A 24,193-nucleotide genomic window follows, 5' to 3' on the forward strand; every position below is an offset into this window, starting at 1 on the left:
TCACTGTTCCTATGTCAGCGTGGACTCAGAACAAGTAAAAGAAGACAAAACCAAACTAGAAATTTATGCGAAATAATATCTGAATATATAGGTTTCCTTCGTTATGGTGGGCATGGTTTTGTACACACTGTTATTATCAAACAAGAGCCCCTAGAATAGTAACACAAGCCAAATTCTGATTTCTCTTAGTATCTTCAGACTTTTACATTCTGACCACATTCCAGATTGGCTTTCTTTCCTTCACCTTGAGAAGATCGAAGACATCATCTGCATCTAGCCGATAGTCACAGAGGCGGTGTAAGATCTCCACACGAGTACGAAGAGGCAGCTCTTGGAAACTGGCTTCTCTCAGGGGATTGGGTTTCCCTTCTTCAAGCTCCCAGCGGTAGTTGATGATGTCCTCTAGGTAGCTGTGGAATGTCTGAGGCCTAACCAAATGGCCCCAAATGCAAAAATACATTAATATAAAATGCATTTTATATTAATACATTGGGGAAAGGGGAGAGAGAGTGATGGTCTGACAGCTGATAAATCTTAAATAGAAAGCAAGCAATGAATAAAAAGTTTCTAAAATACACTCACTGAAGCTTCATAGATCATACCATCTATTTGGATGTTGTATTATGTCAAAGCCCAAAAAGGATTTTTGACAGAACAGGTTGTTTTACTTTAAACCACAACAGCACCTGACAGTGAAATAAGTAAAAGTTCTAATAATCTAAATTATAGGTTGTGACCTTACCTGTGCATATACCTTTGCTTACACAATTAAAGAGACTCTACATATTTCAGACAGACATTCAATTCAAAACTAGGTTCATGGCTTGGGTAGCACACACAAAAAAGAAACTCAGCCTACGAAGCTTAAAACATTTATATTCGGGTTAAGATGCAAAGTGGAAAATTTCTCGAGAACGCAAGGAGCTACTCATGATGTGGAACTAAAATTTAAAATTAATGAAATATAAACTTCCAGGGAAGCAGACTTGGCCCAATGGCTAGGGCATCCGCCTACCACATGGGAGGTCCGCGGTTCAAACCCTGGGCCTCCTTGACCCATGTGGAGCTGGCCCATGTGCAGTGCTGATGCGTGCAAGGAGTGCCGTGCCACACAGGGGTGTCCCCCGAATAGGGGAGCCCCAAACGCAAGGAGTGCGCCCTGTAAAGAGAGCCGCCCAGCGTGAAAGGAAGTTCAGCCTGCCCAGGAATGGCGCTGCACACACAGAGAGCTAACGCAACAAAAAGAGACAGATTCCTGGTGCTGCTGCTAAGGATAGAAGTGGTCATAGAAGAACACACAGGGAACGGACACAGAGAGCAGACAACGGGGGGGGGGGGGGGGGGGGGAGGGAATAAAAAAAAATAAAATAAATCTTAAAAAAAAATTTATATATATATAAAACTTCCAAGCATCTATAAAATTATATCCTAAATTTTGGAAACGGTTTTTCTACAGAAAATATTTAAAACAGCTTGATGGCAAGGTACATCTTTTTGGCTAGAGTTTGACTGAATGCCGTAATTTCACAACTGCATATTAATTAGTACCTAAAGTGTGCCTTGGGAAAAACATAAAGTGTTAATCGTTAGATGGTTATTCTTTATCTCAACGATTAAAAGCCCTGGATATAATTTTACCAAATGCTTGAACATTTTTTTCTCAGTAAGCAAAGAAATCTAGTCATATTTGTCAATATGATTTTAAAAAGAGGTATATACCATGTTGACTTATAGTCTAAGGTAGTTGTATCAGTAGAAAACATCAAGGGAAATATTCATGGAAAAAAATTAGGCAAATAAGAAAGTAATCATTTTGCTTTTCGAAAGAGAAGAAACTTCTCTCCCTTCTTATCTCCCTGGTGAAAATGTGTACTTGTTAGGCTAATCAAGACGCAGCATTAAGAGTTCTACATATCATGACTCTCACAAATCTGATTTGATAGCAGCATGTACCAAGCATGAGTGGTGGCATATTAATGCCTGCTTAAGCCTTAGTGGGTTTGGATTGCCTTTCTCTCTCAGGTGCCTATGAGGGTGGGTGCTACCCCACCAGGAGGACGTAGTTTAAACTGATGGTAAAAACCAGGCAGTATGGCTATGGGGAATTTAAAAATAAAATAGGGCGTTATTCTCTTTTAAATTTTTTTTTTAGTAGCCAAGAGTGTGAAGATGCAATCTCCTTTTGGTAATCAACTGTTTTATCTATTATATGCTTTCTAGAATTTCAATGTATACCAAGTTCCCTAAACAACAAGACCTGTTTTGTCTTCTGGTAAAAGTGAAATATTGAATCGGTGGCACTGTGATTGTTAACCAGACTGGCAACTTAGCTGGAGGATGCAGCAGAAGGGAGGCTGGGCTAGGCCAGGGAGACCCCTCTTATTCAAGCAAGAGGCAAAAGAAGCATACACACATACCAGTTGAATAAACATTGTATGTGTAAAAACAGTTTTGTTTTTTGTGCCCTACCATCTGTCTGAAAGCTGCTACCTGTCTCAAAGAATTGTATGTTTGAAATTCCTTCCCAAGAGCCCTTACTTCCCACAGTTTCAATTCCATTATTTTTACTAGTTTTCAGGTGTACTGCCTTACCATAGATACCTGAAGGCTCACAATTCAAGATAATTCTGCTTCCTTGTATATAAATCAAAATCCCTTTCTTTTAAACAGAATTTGAAATGGGTGGGATACTTGGATAATTTGAAATGAAAAGAAGACTCCAGGAAGTTAAAAGTCAGGGGTAATACTTTGTAGTTACAGGTTCTTAATCTTCTATAAGACACAAACCACTTCAAAATCTAATCAAAGATCACATACTCTCTGATCCCAGAAAAATGAGCATATATGATTCTGCATGCAATTTCAAATTTTGCTCCTTAAAAGCAGAAGCAGGTAATGGCACTATGCTGTGAAAAACTGATGTATACTTTTAAAATTTCTCCCATATCAGTTCTAGATTACCTGGAACATTTGTTTATTCAATCATTCAGCTCACTGCAATTCTCTCAATGACTTTAAATAGCTCTGTCTTTCTGAAATTGTGAATTATAATGAAACTATTAATTATAATATGGGTATCCTACTGGAGGTTCTGAGTACAAACAAAACTACTTTCCTTCTTGACTGGCAAAAGCCCCATATGCTCTTACATGACCCATTTTCACATTCATTCTCCATCCTATAAGACAGCAGGAAAAGACAATGGTTGTTACAGAGCATCAGGAAAGGGGAACAGATGAGAGAGGCGGGTGAAGGAAAGTATTAGTACACTTCCATCTCTCAATTACCTCTCTTTTCCTTATAGTAACACTTGAGGTGGGGATGTCAAGTGCATGTGTCAGAGAGAGAAAAAGGCAAGAGACAGAGGGGGTGATTCGACAACCTCTCCAAACTCTTAGGACCAAGCTAGTCATTTTTGAGAACCCTAACAGAGAATTTCTAAGCTTATTCCATACAGAACATTGGTGAGACCAACGCTAACAAGGATGGCATGACCCGAATCAATTGCTGCAGCTATTTGTACAGAAAATGAAATATATGATATACACAGCTAAGCCACACTTAGTGTGAGCACCTTATTCTAACAAAGATTTTGGTTCCAGTAAGACTCTTGGAGTAAAAGGCTCATTAAATATATTTGATAAAAGCATTTTTTCTTGCAGATCATGAAAAGAACTAGCCAAAATAATGAGGATAACTCTAAATAGTGGCTACCATAAGAAACATACTCTAAAATCAACAGGATGGCCCCAGATTAAATTAAAAATCATGGCTATTTCAAAATGAAGGGAAATACCATTAAGTAAAAACCAATACAAAACACATCTTAAAAAAGAGAAATCTATATGTAATATAGATTTCAAATGTGTTTATGAATGATTTGGTTGAGTAACCTAGAAAACTAATAGAAATCAATAGGAAATCAACATGCAACAGTCTTTAAAATGATAAAGAACTATTTTTTATGGAAGGCACCCTAAATAATTTTTGTGTGAAGCAGGGACTATAAAGTGTCAGATTTAAATCTGAAAGGTACAACCTGACAGCCTCTGGTAACTTAAGCAAGCATATGTTGGCCTTACAGTAACAATAAATAAGACTAAAAAGCAAATAAACCAATAAAGAAAATAAGATGAACTACATTTTTAGAAAATCATTTAACTGAAAAGAAAGTATTAAAAGAACAACAGGTTGTTGGGGAATAGGGAGAAAGCAGAAGAAAGCACAAGAAAAAAGATACTCAACATCATTTATCATTTTGGAAATGCAAATCAAAATCACATGAGACACTACCACTTCATACCCATTAGATGGCTAAAATTAAAAGCTCAGTATAAGTGCTGACAAGGATGTGGAGAAATTGGAAACCTCATATACTACTGAACAGAATGTAAAACAAAGCAGTTACTTTGGAAAGGTTTAGATGATCCTCAAAAAATAAACATACTTACCATGTGATATGGCCATTTAATTCCTAGGTATATATAGAAGAGAAATTAAAACATATATTCACACAAAAATTTACAAATGTTCACAGAAGCATTCATAATATCCAAAATGTAGAAACAATGCAAGTATCTATCAAGTGATGAATGAAATATAAAATGTGGTGTGTGTGTGTGTGTGTGTGTGTATACATACATACATAAATACACACACACACACACAATAATACTATTTAGGTATAAAAAGCAATGAAGTGCTGATATATGCTACAACATGCATGCACCTTGAAAACATGCTACCTGACAGAGAACAGACACAAAAGACAATGAATTATATCATTTCATTTATATGAAATGCCTGGGGTAGGCAAATACATGGAGACAGAAATAGGTGCTGGTCAGAAATTGAGGGCTTAGGGAAATGATTATAAGGCATCTTCTTGGGGTGAAAAAAAATGGTGCCGAATTAGTAGTAATGATTGCACAATATGGAGACTACATGAAAAACCACTAAACTGTACTTTAAAACAAAAGAAACAAGTGGAAAACCAACCCTATCAACAACCACATTGAATGTGTATACATTGGGAAATGGATGTGATTCAAGCAATTGGGCTCCCATCTACCATATAAGTCCAGGGTTTGATTCCTGGGGCCTCCTGGTGAAAGGCAAGCTGCCCACGCAGAGTGCTGGCCCATGTAGGAGTGCTGGCCCATGTAGGAGTGCTGGCCCACACCAACAGCTGGCACAGCAAGATGACACAACAAAAAGACACACAGAGGAGAGACAGTAAGATAAACAGCAGACCAGGGGGCTGAGGTGGCACAAGAGACTGAGTGCCTCTCTCCCACTCCAGAAGATACCAGGATCAGTTTCTTGTGGTACCCAAGGAGAAGAGAAGCAGACACAAAAGAGCACACAGAGAGCAGACAGCGAGTGCAAAAACAATGGGGGGGGGGGGTAAATAAATCTTAAAAAAACAAAACAAAACAAAACAACTGTATATGCACTTAAGCATCGCAAATAAAAGGCAAAAATAGACTATAAAAAAAGCAAAGTCCAACTATAGACTAGGTGTAAGACACAATTTAAATATAAAAATGCAAATAGGAGTGGATGTGGCTCAAGCAGTTGAGCACCTGCTTTCCAATCTGAGGTCCCAGGTTTGGTCCCCAGTGCCTCCTAAAAAAATAAAAAATAAACAAGCAAACAAACTAAAAAAAACAACAAAAACAAATCCAACTCAGGGGAGCTAATATAGCTCAGTGGTTGAGTGCCAGCTTCCCACATACGAGGTCCAGGCTTCAATCCCCAGCCGTGGGACCCTGAAAAAAAATAAAATGCAAACAGTACAAAGATCCAAAATGATATCAAAAGGCAAGTACACTGTACATCACTTTTCTGTAACCTAAAACTTCTTTGAAGACAAAATGAAAATAAGACGACGATGGGGGAATAAATGAAAGAAAATGTCATACAAGACAACAGATCTTACAGTGATAAAAGACGTCAAAATTTTTTTTATTTTCTATTCTTAACTTTTTAATGAAAACTATTCTTTTTAATTAAATTGTCTTTTTAAAAAAATTTATACTGAAATTTTAAAAAATTTTGTATTTTATTTTATTTTTAAAACTATCGTTATTTTATTTTCTTATTAATTGTATTTGATTATTTTGTTGGCTTCATTTATGAAGAAGTTTTGGATCACAGAAGGGTTACAACTGTGACAGGGCAGGATCACTGGTGCAGGGTATCAGCGATGTGGGATGCATGGGAGGAGGTTCACCTGGGGCATACATATAAGGCATATAAATGTGTTCAAGTGTTCATGGGGCATTGTCACAGTGGGTGGTGAATGATACAATAACCAAAAGAATATCGAATTCCCATGCTGGGACAGAGGCTAGGGTTCTCCCACCACAACAATCCCCTGAGTACAGGGGCAGCGACTAGTGAAGGAGGGCAGACCACTGACAGGCTCTCAATTTTGATGATTATATTTTATGAACCTTTACTTTTGAAATTGAAATTTAGTCTAGTGTTACAGGGTGCCTCAGAGTTACCTCCTGAGAGGCTCCTTATTGCTAAAACATGGCCTCTCTCTAACCCAAACTCAGCATATAAATGCAATACCTTCCCCCAGCTTGGGACATGACTCCTGGGGATGAGCCTCCCTGGCACCTAGGAATTATTACCAAGCACCAACTAGTAATCCAACAGAAAAAAGACCTTCGCCAAAAGGGAGGAAAGGTAAAGACAACTAAGTTTATATGGCCAAGAGACTTCTAAGTGAGTCACGAGGTCATTCCAGAAGTTACACTTATGCACATCTCAGCAGGATCTCATTGACTGCAAATGTAAACTGCCTCAAATACCCAGCTCCTGAGGGCTCTGGAGACATCCAGATATTATAGGCAGGGCAGACAGCTTAGGAGTTTGGTGTCCTGCTAGTGGGTCCTACTTGGGAATTTATGCTCCCAGTGTGATAGACAGGACTCAGTTGTTGTTTCCCAACACATGGCTCTTCTGCCCCTTCTATTTGAGCCTTTAGTTAGTACCAGAGTTGATAGGTATACATCCAAGGACTTAAATGTTTGGGCTATACATACATCAGCTGGGCCCTGAATCTCAAAAGAGGCGCAACACCTACTCTCCAGTTCACTAGACTCACCCAGGAAAACTAGTAAGATGATGATGATGGACAATGACCATCTGAAGGAACAGAGAGAATCTACAATTGCAAGCAAGACAGTCCCATCCATCTATTTGCCCATGGGATCTAAGCTCCCTCTCCATTAGAGGTGAAATGGGCATCACCATCCCAAAATCCTCAGGATTGGGGAATGAACGATAGACTAGAGTAGACTTACTGGTATTCTACTATAGGTCTATTGTGATTCTAGCAGTGGAATAACTTTTATCCACTGATGTGGAGGCAGAGTGGTCACTGGTGGTTCTGAGGGGAGGGAGAGGGAAAAACAGGTATAATATGGAGGCATTTTCAGCACTTGGGAATTGTCCTGAATGACACTGCAATGACAGATACAGGTCATCATTTATCTTGCCATAACTTACAAAATTTTGTGGGAAAGAGTGTAAATTATAATGTAAACTATAATCACACTTAGTGGCAATGCTCCAAGAAGTGCTCATCAAATTTTAACAAATGTACTGCACTAACAAAGGATGTTGTTAATGTGGGAAAATGTGGGAGGGTTAGGGAGCTGCGAATATGGGAATCCCCTATATTTTTAATACAACATTTATGTAATCTAAGTATCTTAAAAGAAAAAGAAAAAGGCCACTAGCGAGTGGATCAAAGCTAATTAAAAATGTCAGTACTATTATATTTTATTATATTTTACTTTTTGATATATAACTCCACTTTTTAAAGTTTCTTAAATGCAAATGCAGAACATTAATGGTAATCTGTGATTCAGGACATATAATTTATTTTTAAAATTTGAAAAAAAAAAACAATTTGTAAGAAGTGTAGCAAAAAGGTGGGGGGACAAAGGAGAATGAGGAACAGTGTATGGGTATGCTACTGAAGTTCAGTTGGTATTAAAATTAGATTTAGGGTATTAAATTTAACCCCCAGGGTAATCACAAAGAAAATATCTGAATAAAAAATACAGAAAGAAATGAGGATACGAAATGGTATAATACAAAAAAAGTCAAATAAATAAGCAAATAGGCACAAATGGAATAAATGAGGGAAAAATAAGGTGTAAGACTTACAAAGATCAAGTAGCAAAATGGCAGGAAGTCCTCCAGCATTATCAGTACTTATTTTATATGTAAATGGCTTCAACTTGACAGAGAAAACAGAGACTGGCAAAATGAGTAAAAAAGCATGACCCAACTATATGCTCTTTAAAAGACACTCACAGGGAGTTGGTTGTAGCTCAAGAGGTTGAGTGTTTGTTTCCCATATATGAGGTCTGGGTTCAATCCCCAGTACTTACTAAAAACAAACAAACAAACAAAAAAGAAAGAACTTAACTCTCGGGACGTGGATGTAGCTCAAGCAGCAGAATACCCACCAACTACATGGGAGGTTACGAGTTTGATTACTGGTGTCTCCTAGAGAAGATGAGCAAGACAGCAAGCTGGCGCAATGGGCTGGTGGGGCAAGATGATGCAACAAGATGTCGCGGCAAGGAAACACAAAGAGGAAACACAATGAGAGACCCAACAAAGCAGGAAGCAGAGGTGACTCAAGCAATTGAGTGCTGTTCTCTCACATGGGAGGGTCTTGGATTCAGTTCCCAGTGTCTCCTAAGGAGAAGATGAGCAGACACAGAAAGCCCAAAACCAATGGACACAGAGAGCAGTCAGCAAGCACAAACAAGGGGGTGAGAAATAAATGAAATAATAAATCTTTAAAAAAAAAAAAAAACTAACTCTCATTGGGCAGTGAATATAGCTTAGTGGTTGAGCAGGGTTCAATCCCCAGTACCTTCTTAAAAAAAAAGACACCTTAAATTCAAAAACACAAGTACACTGAAAGTGAAAGGATGAGAAAAAACATACCAAGCAAACAGTAACCAAATAATAGAGAGCTGGGGTAGCTATACTACTATCAGATGAAATAGGAGTTAGGTAAAAACTGTTAAAAGGGACAAGGGTCACTGTATATTTCAACAAGATGACTTAACAATTACAAATATATATATACAACTAACAGCAGGGCCCTAAAATACATGAAACAAATACTTTGAGATTTGAAGGGAGAAATAGATGGTTCTACATTAACAGTAGAAGGCTCTAATACAACACCTGCAATAAAGAATAGAATATCTACATGGAAAATCAAAAAAGAAATGGAAGACTTGAAATATACTATTAAGCAACTAGACCTAACAGACATATATAGAACACTTTACCCAAAAGAATACATTCTGCTCTAGCACACGTGGGTCATTTTCCAGGACAGATCATGAGTGAGGTCATGAAACACATCTCAAAGGATGAAAAATACTGATATCATACAATGCATTTTTTCTGACCATAATGGAACAAAGCTAGAAATCAGTAATGGGGATCTAGAAAAAGACCAAACAAAAGCCAAAAGCCAGAAGGAAGGAAGTAACAAAGATTACAGCAGAGGTAATTGAAAGAGAATAAAAAAACAATAGCGTGATATATTACCACTGAATCCCCAAAAATAAAAAAGGATTCTAAAAGGATACTATGAACAATGATAAATCAACAAATCAGATAATCTAGATTAAATGGACAAATTTCTAGAAACACGTAATTTACCTATACTGACTCAAGAAGAAATGGAAGATCTCAACATATCAATAACAAGGAAAGAGATAGAACCAGCAATCCAAAACATCCCAACGAAGAAAAGCCCAGGACAGGTGGTTTCACCGGGGAATTTCACTAATCATTCCAAGAAGAATTAATACCGGCTCGAAGTCTTCCAAAAAGACTGAAGAGGAAGGAATACTCTTAATTCATTCTCTCATACCAAAATCAAATAAAGATACCATTACACTAATATTTTTAATGAAAATCACACTCAAATCCTCAACAAAATACTACCAAGCCGAATCCAACAGCAACATTAAAAGAATTATAGGGAAGCAGATGTGGCTCAAGATATTACCAAAATCAAATAAAGATACCATTACACTAATATTTTTAATGAAAATCACACTAAACTCCTCAACAAAATACTACCAAGCTGAATCCAACAGCAACATTAAAGGAAGCAGATGTAGCTCAAGATATTGGACTCCCATCTACCATATGGGAGGTCCGGGGTTCAGTTCCTGGGGCCTCCAGGTGAAGGCAAGCCAACTGGTGCAGGGAGCTGGCCCATGCAAGTGCTGACCTGCGCAGGAGTGCTGGCCCGCCCGGGGAGCTGGCATGGAGAGCTGGCATGGAGAGCTGGAACAGCAAGATGATGCAACAGAAAGAGACACACATACAACCAGCAAGATGGTGACAGAATAAGGAGCTCTAGAGTCAGCTCCTGCTAGAGGGCAGTTTACAAACACCCAGAGCTCTCTGGAGGTAGCTGAAGCACCTGTTTGGGGGCTCCAGGAGACCAGAAGAGCATCCTGCAATGTCCTTGAAGGAGTGGAAGGAGGAGACTGTCCATCTGCAGAGAAGACACGTAAGTAGAGCGCTCCTCGCCACAGAGGCCGGTGCCCATCCTCCACTGGAGGCACAGCCGCCTGGGGAGCTGTTCTGTGGCTGGAATTGAAAGTTCTACTTCCCAAAAATGGGGAAGGAAGAGACAGATGGGCACCAATTTCAGCTACTGATGAGGAAATTCAGCGGACTATAGTATAATCCTTAGAACAGCTAAAGTTTGAGCCTGTCAAAGTCAGAAAGAGGCTGGGAGCCGCCATCCTAACTCTGCGCCTGGCACAAGGGGAAGCAGGGCTGACTGAGAATCCCAGTGCTGGTGGGGACCGGCTTGTTTCCATCCAGATCATACTGCAGGTCTAGCCTAGGCCCCAGTGCCACCTCTAGCAGGGAGGAAGCTGCGGGGACCTGCACCAGCCTCTCCGGGAAATTGTGGCCAAGCCATGGAGGATGGTGATTGTCCTACTCTGGTGGCACCAGCCGCCCAGGAGCTGTTCTGTGACGGGAATTGGAAGCACCATTTCCCAGAAACAGGGGAGGAGGAGACGACTGGCTACCGATTTCAACTACTGATTGGTAGACTTGGCTGGCTAAGAGATAACCCTGGGAACAGAAGGGATGAGAACAAGCCCAATTCAAAAAGAGGCCAGTAGCCACCATTCTGACACTACCCCCAGCCTGAGGGGAAGCCAGGCTGACTGAAACTCTCAGTGTCCACAGGAACCAGTTTCTTTCAAAAGAACCAGTTTCTTTCAGGCAGATCAGCCTACAACCCGCCTAGGCTTCAGCCCTGCACCAGCCTATACAGGTAACTATAGGTAACTCTGGCTGTCATAGACTGAAAATCTTAAGTCTACCAGGGCAACTGCGGTCATCTTGGACCCGCACTGCACAGACTGCTGCCCATACCTGCAGCTCCATCCCTGTCCCAACAGGGAAGAAAGGTATGTGAAGCTTAATCAGTCTCTCTGGGTCTACAGTCTAGGCCTGCATGTGAATTATTCCACATAGCTGTGATTCTGTCCCTACCCCCGGTAAAGGAAAAAGTTGGAAGACGCTTCACTGCATCCCCTGGTGCAATGAGGGCAGCTTGAGCCTCCACAGCTTACAGCATCAACTACATGCTTGGCTCCTAGTGCACAACCAGCAAGGGAGAAACGAAAGGAAGCCCTAAACTAAAGAGAAAAACTGCACCCAGGATAAAAACTCTAGAAAGCCACATGCAAAGACATCAACAAAAAATTACAATCCACACCAAACAACAGAAAGCTATGGCCCAGTTAAAGGAACAAGATAAGCCTCCAGATGACATAAAGGAGTTAAGACAACTAATTATAGATGTTCAAACAAATATCCTTAATGAATCCAATGAGATGGCTAAAGAGATTAAGGATATTAAGAAGACACTGGGGAAGCGGACTTGGCCCAATGGATGGGGGTCCGCCTACCACATGGGAGGTCCACGGTTCAAACCTGGGGCCTCCTTGACCCATGTGGAGCTGGCCCATGCATAGGGCTGATGCGCGCAAGGACTGCCATGACACGCAGGGGTGTACCCCGCGTAGGGGTGTCCCCTGTGTAGGGGGCCATGTGCAAGGAATGCGTCCCATAAGGAGAGCTGCCCCGCGCAAAAGAAAGTGCAGCTTGCCCAAGAATGGCACTGCACACATGGAGAGCTGACACAACAAGATGACGCAACAAAAAAGAAACACAGATTCACAGTGCCGCTGATAAGGATAGAAGGACACACAGAGAACAGACAACAGAGAGCAGACAATTGGGGGGGGGAATAAATTAAAAAGAAAATCTTTTTTAAAAAAATAAAAAAGGAAGACATTGGATGAGCACAAAGAAGAATTCGAAAGCATACATAGAAAAATAGCAGCTCTTATGGGAATGAAAGATGCAATAAATGAAATTTTAAAAAACACTGGAATCATATAATAGCTGATTTGAGGAGGCAGAAGAAAGGATTGGTGAGCTTGAAGAAATGGCCTCTGAAAGTGAACATACAAAAGAACAGATGAAGAAAAGAATGGAAAAAATTGAACAAGGTCTCAGAGAACTAAATGACAGCAAAAGGCATGCAAACATATGTGTGATGGGTGTCCCAGAAAGAAAAGAGAAGGGAAAAGGGGCAGAAGGAATATTTAAAGAAATAAAGGTAGAAAATTTCCCATCCTCATTGAAGGACATAGATATCCCTGTCCAAGAAGCACAACGTACTCCCATCTGAAAAAAATCCAAATAGACCAACTCCAAGACACATACTCATCAGAAAGTCAAAGGCCAAAGACAGAGAGAATTCTGAGAGCAGCAAGAGGAAAGCAATGCATAACATATAAGGGATATCCAATAAGATTAAGTGCTAATTTCTCACCAGAAACCATGGAGGCAAGAAGACAGTGGCTGATACTGCAAGAGAAAAACTTCCAGCCAAGAATGTTAGATTCAGCAAGACTGTCTTTCAAAAATGAGGGCAAAATTAGAATATTCACAGATAAAAAGAAACTGAGAGATTTTCTAAGCAAGAGACCAGAATTTCTGGAAATAATAAAGGCTAGAGCCTAAAAAGAAAAGACAGGAGAGAGGGGCCTGGAAGAGTCTAGAAATGAAGATTATATCAATAAAAGTGTCAAGAGTGGTGAAAATAAAATATGACAGATAAAACTCAAATAATCAGGAATAAACTCAACCAATGATGTAAAGCACTTATAGTCAAAAAACTGCAACTCAATGTTACAACAAATCAAAAAAGCCCTAAATAACTGTTAAGAACATTCCATGCTCATGGATTGGAAGACTAAATATCATCAAGATGTCAATTCTACTCAAATTGATATACAGATTTAATGCAATCCTTGTAAATATCCCACCAGCGTTAAAGAAAAAATTGAAAATACAATCATTATATTTATTTGGAAGTGTAAGGAGTCCTGAATAGCCAGAAACATCATGAAAAAGAAAAGTTAAACCTCATCTCCAGACTTTAAATCATAATACCTACCTATAGTGGTAAAAACAGCATGGTACTGGCATAAAGACAGACACAATAGATCAATGGAACCAAATTTATGGTTCAGAAACAGACCCTCACAGGTATGGTCAAGTGATTTTTGACTAGCCTGTCAAACTCACACAGCTAGGGCAGAACAGTCCATTCAACAAATGGTACTCAAAGAATTGGACATTCGTAGCTGAAAGATAGAAAGAGGACCCCTATCTCACACCTTATCCAAAAATTAACTCAAAATGAATAAAAAAACTAAAAAGAACCATAAAACTTCTAGAAGATGGAAGCGGACTTGGCCCAGTGGTTTGGGCGTCCGCCTACCATATGGGAGGTCCACGGTTCAAACCCCGGGCCTCCTTGACCCGTGTGGAGCTGGCCCACGCACAGTGCTGATGCGCGCAAGGAGTGCTGTGCCACGCAGGGGACCCCGCGTAGGGGGAGCCACACACGCAAGGAGTGTGCCCCGTAAGGAGAGCTGCCCAGCGCGAAAGAAAGTGCAGCCTGCCCAGGAATGGTGCACACACATGGAGAGCCGACAACAAGGTGCCACAACAACACTACCGCTGACAACAATGGAAGCGGACAAAGAAGAATATACAGTGAATAGACACAGAGAACAGACAACTGGGGCAGGGGGAGGCGGGGAAGGGAGAGAAATAAATAAATAAATAAATCTTTGAAAAAAAAAAAAACTTCTAGAAGAAATTACTGGAAAATATTTTCAAGACCTGGTGGTAGGTGGTGGATTCTTAAAGGAGATAAGAGAAGGACTGAGTGCACTACTGATGTTTAATGTATGTAGAAGTTTTAATTAGCTTTAATGTAAAAGTGTGGAAATGTAGAGTGGATGGTAGCACACAGTAACAGCTGGTTTATAAATGGGGATATGACTGAAAATGGTAGTCTAACTATGTAAATGCCAACTGACAGAATGCTTGAGAATAATCTACGAACTGGACAGCACAGTAAACCAAGAGGTAGATGAGAATTGTAGTTGATGGTACAGATGCAAGTGTGTCCTTTGTCAGCTAGAACAAATGTCTATCACTACTGCAGGGTGTTGGGCATGTGGAGAAGCATAGAAAAAATACAGCTGGAGTGACCTATGGACTGCAGTTAGTAGTAATAATATAATATTCTTGCATCTATGCAAAAGATGTCCTGTGCTGATACTGAGGCAGTATGGAAAATGTGAATCAAATGTATACTATGGACATGGTAATAATCAGATGATATTATTTTATCTGTAGCAAATAACACACCACATTTTGGTGTGTTGATGAAAGGGTGTTGTTCGGGAATTCTGCACATGTGCATGATTGTTTCATAAGTTTACAACTTCTGTCATAAAAAAAAATATTTAAAAAATAGTAAGAGGGTGGGTTGGGGGAAAAACACACCAAATGTTAAGATAAGGACTATGATTAGTAGTAAGATTTTGACAGTGTTCTTTCATAGTGTGGAACAAACTTCTCATGACAATTCAAGGTGTTGGTGGAGGGTTGATGCATCGGACCCCTTTATGATGTTATGCGTGTTTGTTTTTTAAGTTCACAACTTTTACTATACACTTAATCGTTTCTGTATGTTCAAATATAAATGACGTAAAGATAATAATAATCAGATTGGTCAGGGGAAAATACGTTGTTTAGTAGTAATATTTTGACAATGCTCTTTAATCATTAGTTAAAAAGGTTTAAAAACAATGCAAGGAAGCAGACTTTGGCCCAGTAGTTAGGGCGTCCTTCTACCACATGGGAGGTCCGTGGTTCAAACCCCGGGCCTCCTTGACCCGTGTGGAGCTGGCCCATGCGCAGTGCTGATGCATGCAAGGATGCCCTGCCACACAGGGGTGTCCCCCGCGTAGGGGAGCCCCACGTGCAAGAAGTGTGCCCCCTAAGGAGAGACGCCCAGCGCGAAAGAAAGTGCAGCCTGCCTAAGAATGGCGTCGCCCACACAGAGAGCTGACACAACAAAAAGAAACACAGATTCTGGTGCGCTGACAACAACAGAAGTGGACAAAGAAGAGGACACAGCAAACAGACACACAGAACAGACAACCGGGGTGGGGTGGGGGAAGGGGAGAGAAATAAATAAATTAAAAATAAATAAATAAATAAATAATAAATAAAAACAATGCAAACACAGAGCAGACAACTGGGAGGCGTGGGGAGGGGAAGAGAAATAAGTAAAAAATAAATTAAAAAAAAAAAAAGAAAATAAACCAATGCAAATTATTGGTGGTAGGGTGAGATGTTATGTATGTTTGTTCGATGTTATATATGTTTGTTTTGTAAGTTCACAACTATTATACACTTATTGTTTATGTATGAATGATATATTTCAATAAATTAAAAAAAAAACAACAAAAGAAACAGATGAGAGATAATGAGACAGAGCAAACCAGGGAGCTGAGGTGGCTCAAGGGATTGGGTGCCTCTCTCCCACTCCAGGATGTCCCAGGATTGGTTCCCAGTGTCGCTTAAAGAATGGACAAGCAGGGAAACAGACTTTGGCCCAGTGGTTAGGGCGTCCGTCTACCACGTGGGAGGCCCGCGGTTCAAGTCCCGGGCCTCCTTGACCCGTGTGGAGCTGGCCCATGCGCAGTGCTGATGCGCGCAAGGAGTGCCGCGCCACGTAGGGTGTCCCCCGCGTAGGGGAGCCCCACGCGCAAGGAGTGCACCCATAAGGAGAGCCGCCCAGTGCGAAGGAGGGAGCAGCCTGCCCAGGAATGGCGCCGCCCACACTTCCCGTGCTGCTGACGACAACAGAAGCGGACAAAGAAACAAGAAACAAGACGCAGCGAAGGGACACAGAAAACAGACAACCAGGGGAGGGGAGGGGAATTAAATAAATAAAAATAAATCTTTAAAAAAAAAAAAAAAAAGAATGGACAAGCAGACACAGAAAAATGCACAGCGAATTGACGCAGAAAGCAAGTGCAAAATAACGGGGCAGGGTGGGGCACGGGGGAAAAATAAAACTTAAAAAAATAAAAAAGAATTATACATCATGATCAGATAGATGGGTTTTATCCCAGGTATGCACAGGTGTTTCAACATAAGAAAATCAATTAATGCAATACATCACACGTTAACAGAATTAAGGAAAAATGCACATAATCATCTCAATTGATACAGAAAAGGCATCTGAGAAAATTCAGCATCCCTTCTTGATAAAATACTTAGAAAATTAGGAACAGAAGAAAACTTTCCCAATATCATAATGGGCATATATAAAAATCCCACATCTAACATTATACTCAAGTAATGAAAGACAAGGATACACCACTGTGATGGAAAATTGTACCTGGAGTTCTAGCCAGAATAATTAGGCAAGAAATAAAGGCATCTAAATGGGAAAGGAAGTAGTGAAACCCTTTTTGTTTGAAGATTTGCAGGTGATATGATTATACATACACAGAAAATTCTGAAAAACCTAAAACAAAGCTAGGAAAGCTAATAAATGAATTTAGCTTTGTGGTGGGGTACAAGATCAAAATGCATAAATCTGTAACGATTCTATTCACTAATAATGAACCACCTAAAGAGGAAACCATGAAAAAAGTTCCATTTACAGTAACTGAAAGAATCAAATATCTAGGAATAATCTATCCAAGAATACACTGAGCTCCAATGTAAATTACAGACTATAGTTAATAGTATGTTTCCTCAGTGGTAATAAATGTATCACAGTAATACAAAGAGTTAATTGTAGGGAAAACTGGGGGATGGGGCAGTATATAGGAACTCTATTTTTTCCATGATTTGTCTGTAAACCTATGACTTCTCTAATGAAAAATAAAGTACATTATTAGCACTAAGTTTATAAAGTTGAAACAATAAAACTTCTCAAAGAAAATCTTTGTGAGCTTGAGGTAGACACTGCTTTTTTAGAGAGGAAAACAAAGAGTATGAAACAATGGGGGGGAAACCCCAATAAATTTGTCTTCATCAAAGTAAAAATGTATCTACTTTTCAAAACACACTGACATACAAACAGAAAAGCGACAGAGCAAGAGAAAACCATTTATAACATATTATATATCTGATAAAAGACTTGCAATCCAGATCAAATTTTAAAAATTTAATAAATTAAACAACTCCCAATTTAAAACAAATAGGCAAGATACTTGAGCAGACAGTTCACACACACGAAAAGATATATAAGGTATAAGCACAAGAATAAATGCAAAAAGAATAAAAAATAAAAGGAAAACATTCAATGATGGGGAGTGGATGTGGCTCAAGTGGTTGCATACCTGTGTCCCACGCAGGAGGTCCTGGTTTCTTTTCTAAGTGCCTGATTAAAAAAACAACAAACAAAAAACAAACAAGCAAAAACAAAATAAAAATGCAACTCAGGGACACTGATGTGGCTCTGGTTGAGCACCAGCTTCCCACATATGAGGTCCTGGGTTCACTCCCTGGTCCCCAATACCTCAAAAACAAACAAAAGGACAAAAATACCAAAATGAGACTCCATTTTGGACATAACAGAATAGGGTAAAATTAAAAATTGGCTAAAATTAAAATCAGCAAATGTTGGCAAAGATATGGGACCAAGTGGAATATCCATTCATGTTATTGGTTAGAGTGTAACTACTGCAATTTTGGAAACAATTTGTCATTTTCTTAAAATTAAGCACATTCTTGCCATCTGTGGCAATTTAAGATTATTTATGAATTTCAAAAAGAGAGGCATTTTCAGAACTTGGAAGTTGTCTCAGTGACATTGCAGGGAAAGATGCAGGATATTATATATCCTGCCATAATACACATAATAGACTGGGAGAGAGTGTAAACTACAACATAGACTATAAACCATGCTGTGTAGCAATGCTCCAAAATGCACTCATCAAATGCAATGAATGTACCACATTAATGAAATAAGTCGATGTGGTAGGAGGGGGCGTGTGGGAAGTGCAGTACACGGGAACTGCTTATATTTTTTAATTTAACATTTTGTGTGATCTATGTATCTTTAAAAAATATAATGAAAAAATGCAACAGATTTCACTATGGGGGGGGAGAAGAGATTATGTTTATAACTGGTCTGTTCCTGGGGACATGATACCCTTTGATTGCATTAGATTCAGCTGAAATGTCTTTGATTAAATTAAGATTAGGGCTTTGATTTGACAATGTCAGTAGGGTGTAACTCGATGGGCTATATAAACAGATACTTGCTTAAGAAGTCACACAGCAGAAGATAAGTAAGAAAGAGGAAGAGCTCCATAGATGCCAGAGGAGAGAACTTTGTCATGGCATAGGAGAGAATTTTGATCCTGAGTCCCTGGGAAGTAAGACTAGCCCTATGCCAGCCTACATCTGAGATCAAAATAAGCCAGATCCACAGAATTTTAAGAAGGAAGGAAGGAGAGACCAGACAGAGACCGCCTGCCATCTTGCTTCAACACATGGCAACTGACTTTGGTAAGAAACCAACCTTTAGTTGGACTCTGTAGGGCCTTTTAACTGTAAGCTTTTACTCCAAATAAATACCCTTTATAAAAACCACAGATTTCTGGTACTTTCATTAGCACTGCTCTGGCTAACTAATATACCATATGACCCAGGAATTCCCTAAAGAAATGAAAACATATGCCCACACAAACATTGATACTCAAATATTCACAGCAACTTTATAATAGTCAAAACCTGGAAGCAATGTAAATGTCCACCAAGTAAACAGATAAACTAAGATAACATTTTATACTGGCATACTACTCAATCTGCCTACAATGCAATAAAAAAGGAACAATCTACTGATACACACAGCTGCATGGATGAACCTCGTATAGACATTATGCTGTTGAAATATGGACACAGTACATAATGTAAAATACCAATCATATGAAATCGTAGAATAGGTAGAACGAATCTATAGTGGTAAAAATCAGATCAGAGATTGCCTGGGGTGTGGTATTTGTGAGGGGAGACTGAATGCAAAGGAACATATGGGAACCTTGGGGCAAGTTGGAAATGTTTCATTTTATCTATAGTAGCATGGTGACTGGTGACATGAATATGTTAAAAAAAAAAAAAACACCAAAAACTAAAGACATTTGTCTGTATACTTCAGTCTGTGAATTTTACCTTATCTCAATATTTTACCATCTCAATATTAAGTTTAAATGATGGCACTGTAATTTCCATAAAATAAATTATACGAGGCTACTTCCCAATAAAGAAAAAGAAATGCTGCTGAAAGAGCAAACAACTGTTGAAACATTTTAAATCACTAAGATATTTTCATTCTTATAGGCCATAAAATCAACTAGCTAGAATTGCAGTTGAGGGAGAATAAGGAGTGTTGTGAAAGCCTTCAAGAGAATGCTACCAAGAAACCAAAACTCTATTTAAGTTTATATAAATACAAACAAGTGAGAAATAGACAAAGAATCCTTCAAAATGAAATGAAAATAAAACAAGGACCTGAATGTCCACTATCAAACTTAAGATAAAGAAAATTACCAGCATTTTAGATCAGTTGTTCTGGACCAGTATCACCTGAAACTTGTAAAGAATGCAAAATTTTCAGGCCCCATCCCGGACCTACTGAATTAGACAGAGATGGCTCACAATCTGCATTTTAACAAGCCCTTCAGGTGATTCTGATACTCCATAAGGTTTGCATATCACTGTCTTAGATATAACTTTCACGTACCTACAGTCACACATTATACTTCTAACCAGGTATAATCACTTAAATGTGTTAATCATTTTCTTGACTTTATTAGTTCTCCATATAGAGAGTCATTGAATTTTCCTTGTTATACATTTATATAAATACAATCATTGGGTATGCACTGGTTTTTCGCTTGCTTTTTTTGTTACTGATTTATATATGATAAGATATACAACCATGGTACAGCTGTCCTTAGCTCCTAGAAGCAAACAGCCATTCCTACCCACATGGGCTTTCCCAAAGTGGCTAATGAGGGTGTGGTAGCAAGGCAGTCTTTTCTAACATAACCCAATCACGGAGTGACATCATATCATCTTTGCCATTATAACACACTGGCTAGAAACAAGTCACAGATCCTGCCCACACTCAAGGGGAAGGACTTATACAAAGGCATACTGGTGAGAATCAGGGGACTGTCACACCCACTATCTGTTAGGATACCCAGGTTTGGGGGATGGGAGTTGGGGGGGAGCAGCGAACAAAGTGAACAAATTTCTGAAAAAAATGTGAACTGAAACTTTAATTATCTCTCAGGCGCAAGAAATTCCTTAATGATATAAATAAAACCCAGACAAACCAGAGCTTTGCCACTGACTCCTAGTATCATAGTGAGAATATGTTTAGATCCACATGACGGCAAATATGAGGATCACAAAGGAGAATGGTGAAACACATGTAGAGATGGGAGTCACCACCTGAGTACCTGAACCAATTCTGCAGGTAGCACCAGCTTTAATTACCATACTGGTTTTAAATATATATATTAAACAACAACAACAACAAAAACCCAGGAGATTGTACTAGATGATATCTAAGGTTCCCTTCACTTCTGAGATGCTGGTTGTGAACTTCGGATTAATTTGAGATTTGAAAAACCTTTTAAAGCAGAGGTTCATGGACACAATTCAGGGAGGGGGCCCATGAATTTGGATCAGAAAATATGTTGTTTATATTTTAACTAATTGTAAGCAATATTTTCTTCAATTGTGAATATAAGCAACAAACCGCAGTTCTTTTACTAGTATTTGTATATTTTCACCAATAGAAATCAGATATTTTCATATCACATTACAAAAATTATCATTTAATGAGTTAAAGCACATTACTATATCAAAATTTTCTTTTTTTTTTTACTAAATTTCAGTATAATGGGGTTCTGTTATAATCTTATGTTGTGATTTTAAACCATTATTCTTAGAAAGAATAATTTATTCTTAGAAAGGCCTCACAAGAGTGCCAAAGAAGTATACAGCACAAAAAATACTTAAGAAATCCTTTTTAGAGGAAAATCTTCCTTATCACTTCTCTTTTAATTCATTTACAGGATGTGATTGTATTTAAGAGCTTGAAATCTCCAGAGTTAGACCGCCAGAGGCTAAATCTGCCCTATATCAATTACCAGCTGAGTAACCTCCGGCAAGTTATTGAAACTCCCTGGGCCTAAATTCCTCATCCTTGACAGATGGAAGAGAGAGGACTTTATACTAGAAAGTTGTTATAAGGATTAAATGAGAGTTCCTGAAAAGCAGTTCCGAGGACACAGTCAGGACACATTGGTTAGTACTATTTCCACAGGCAGAACACAGTATACATGCTCTCAGTCTGGAGTACAATTGAAGAAAGTATGAATTCCATATGCCAGTTTAAAGGTTAAATGGAATGAGTGAAACTACAATAGTAAACAATTTAATTTTCTAAAACAAGTCAGCAAACTATGGCCCATGAGCCAAAGCTGGCCTTATGTCAGGTTTGGTTTTTTTTAACTAGTGAAGAACAGTTTTTATATTTTTAAATGGTTGATTTTTAAAAATCAAAAGAAAAATAATATTTCATGTCATGTAACAATCATATGAAATTCAAATTACAGGGTCCACACGCAGACACCATCAGTCATTTATGTATTGCCTGTGGCTGCTTTCATAGCACAAAAACAGAAAGATCATGGGGCCCAAAAGACTAAAATACCTATTACTTTACCCTGTGCAGAGAAAGTGTCAAATCTAAAATGTTTATTCTAAAACATAAAATCCACAGAGAACAAGAGACAGAAAGTTAATGTCTACTTCCTACTGATAATGTTTCTACACCTGATAAAAGCAAATGATATTGATGAATATGTTTTAAAACACTGTTCAAAGGCTTCTCATAAATAATTCCATTATCCCATTTTATGGATAAGGCAAGTTATGCAGCAGGGTATTAAGCAACTTTCTTAGCAATCATTCCTTTACCAAATTCCATTTTCTTTAGGATGGGATGAAAGTAAAACTCTAGAAAGTAATGAACACGCATTCTACAATGCACATGGTTCACTACTGGTTGGACAGAACAATTACCCCTTCAGGGAATTCTTTTTAATGTAAAATGTAGAATCCATAGCGAGTTCTTTCTTGATCTCGATGCTGGTTATAATTTTAGTTTGTCAAAATTCATTGGGCTGTATGCTTAATATACTTTTCTGCCTGTAAAGTATACTTCAATAATAACTGGTTATTAATATGTATCAATAAAATTGATTTGTTTAAAAAATAATAACTGAATAATTCTAAAACGCTGAAACCTGAGCCTCACCTCAGAACAGTTAATTCAGGATCCTGGGACTAACAGTTCCCAAACTTATTTGACAATCTGGAAATACTTTAATTTTATTACATTTGTTTACAAACAAAAATAATTGATAAATGTTTTCTGCGATACTCAGTGACATCTCATGGAAGACCTTTGAAGAAATGTAGTGTAGGAAATGCTGAACAATCTCCTGCTTTCCTCTCTGCCCCAGCACTGATTAGCAGGTTTTGCCTTTTTTTAGAACAATTTTTCATCACCACTAGTAGGACCTGTGCTACTGCTCGCCACCTTCTACTCCAAAGAAGAATGAATGCTGAGAACACTGGGCTCTTTCTGTTTCTATCCATCTAAGACTCTCTTTCTTATTTTCCTGCAAGAGCAGAAAGGTCAAAAGAAGCAGCTGTTAGCAAAAATGGAGGAAAAAACACCCCTGTCTTCTTCTACCTACAGCAAGCATTTGAAATTTTATGACATTTGACTGAGATCATGTCTTTTAAGAATCAGTCCCTCATTGCAAAAGATATCATTTAGAAATAACTGAAACAGTGGTGTAAGAAGAGGCAAACTGGTATTTTTAAGAGGGGCTATAATTCAGCACTGTGGAAGCTTAGCAAACAATCGACCTCTCTCTACAGAATATTGGCCTCTGGGCAGTCTACAAAGGCAAAAAGTTGTAGGAGCACATAAAAGAAACAAGTGACAGAATGAAATAAAGCATTTTCATGTGACAAAGTAGGTAACATAGCCAGTTTTGATGTGATACAGTCTGAAATACAGATATACTATTTTTAACCTCATATAAACATACATATGCAAAAGAGAAACCTTATATACCTCATGCCTGTGCCCCAGCATCAGGATTAGGACAGGGATTTATGCTGTATACTGTATTTGGCAATTTTTAAAATCTATTTTTAGACTGCAAATATGCATTAATATCATGTAAAGATGATACACCACCAAAGGGTCTGAGCAACAGATCTAAAATTCAGTTTTAAATTTTTAAAAAAAATTTATTTCTCTCCCCTCCCCTCCCCCCACCCCAGTTGTCTGTTCTCTGTGTCCATTTGCTGTGTGTTCTTCTTGTCCGCTTCCGTTGTTGTCAGCGGCATGGGAATCTGTGTTTCCTTTTGTTGCGTCATCTTGTTGTGTCAGCTCTCCGTGTGTGTGGCGCCATTCCTGGGCAGGCTGCACTTTCTTTGGCGCTGGGCAGCTCTCCTTACGGGGCGCACTCCTTGTGCGTGGGGCTCCCCTACCGTGTGGGGCACCCCTGCGTGGCAGGGCACTCCTTGTGCACATCAGCACTTTTTCACCTTTCCAATTTACTTCAAGTGCCGAACAACCATAGAATGGTTGACGCTGAGT

At 38.9% G+C, this 24,193-nt stretch overlaps 1 protein-coding gene across 2 annotated transcripts in view; it reads right to left on the reverse strand.

The window, feature by feature from the left end:
• CECR2 (CECR2 histone acetyl-lysine reader) overlaps positions 1–24,193 on the reverse strand; it is a 164,518-nt gene that overhangs the window by 39,256 nt on the left and 101,069 nt on the right. For both annotated transcript variants that reach the window (XM_058282486.1, XM_058282484.1), the window contains exon 3: positions 245–428. In XM_058282486.1, the coding sequence (XP_058138469.1) occupies positions 245–428 (184 nt within the window). The remainder of the gene's footprint in view (positions 1–244; positions 429–24,193) is intronic.

Source organism: Dasypus novemcinctus, chromosome 20, assembly GCF_030445035.2.
Source record: "Dasypus novemcinctus isolate mDasNov1 chromosome 20, mDasNov1.1.hap2, whole genome shotgun sequence".
In the NCBI taxonomy this organism is placed as follows: Eukaryota; Metazoa; Chordata; class Mammalia; order Cingulata; family Dasypodidae; genus Dasypus; species Dasypus novemcinctus.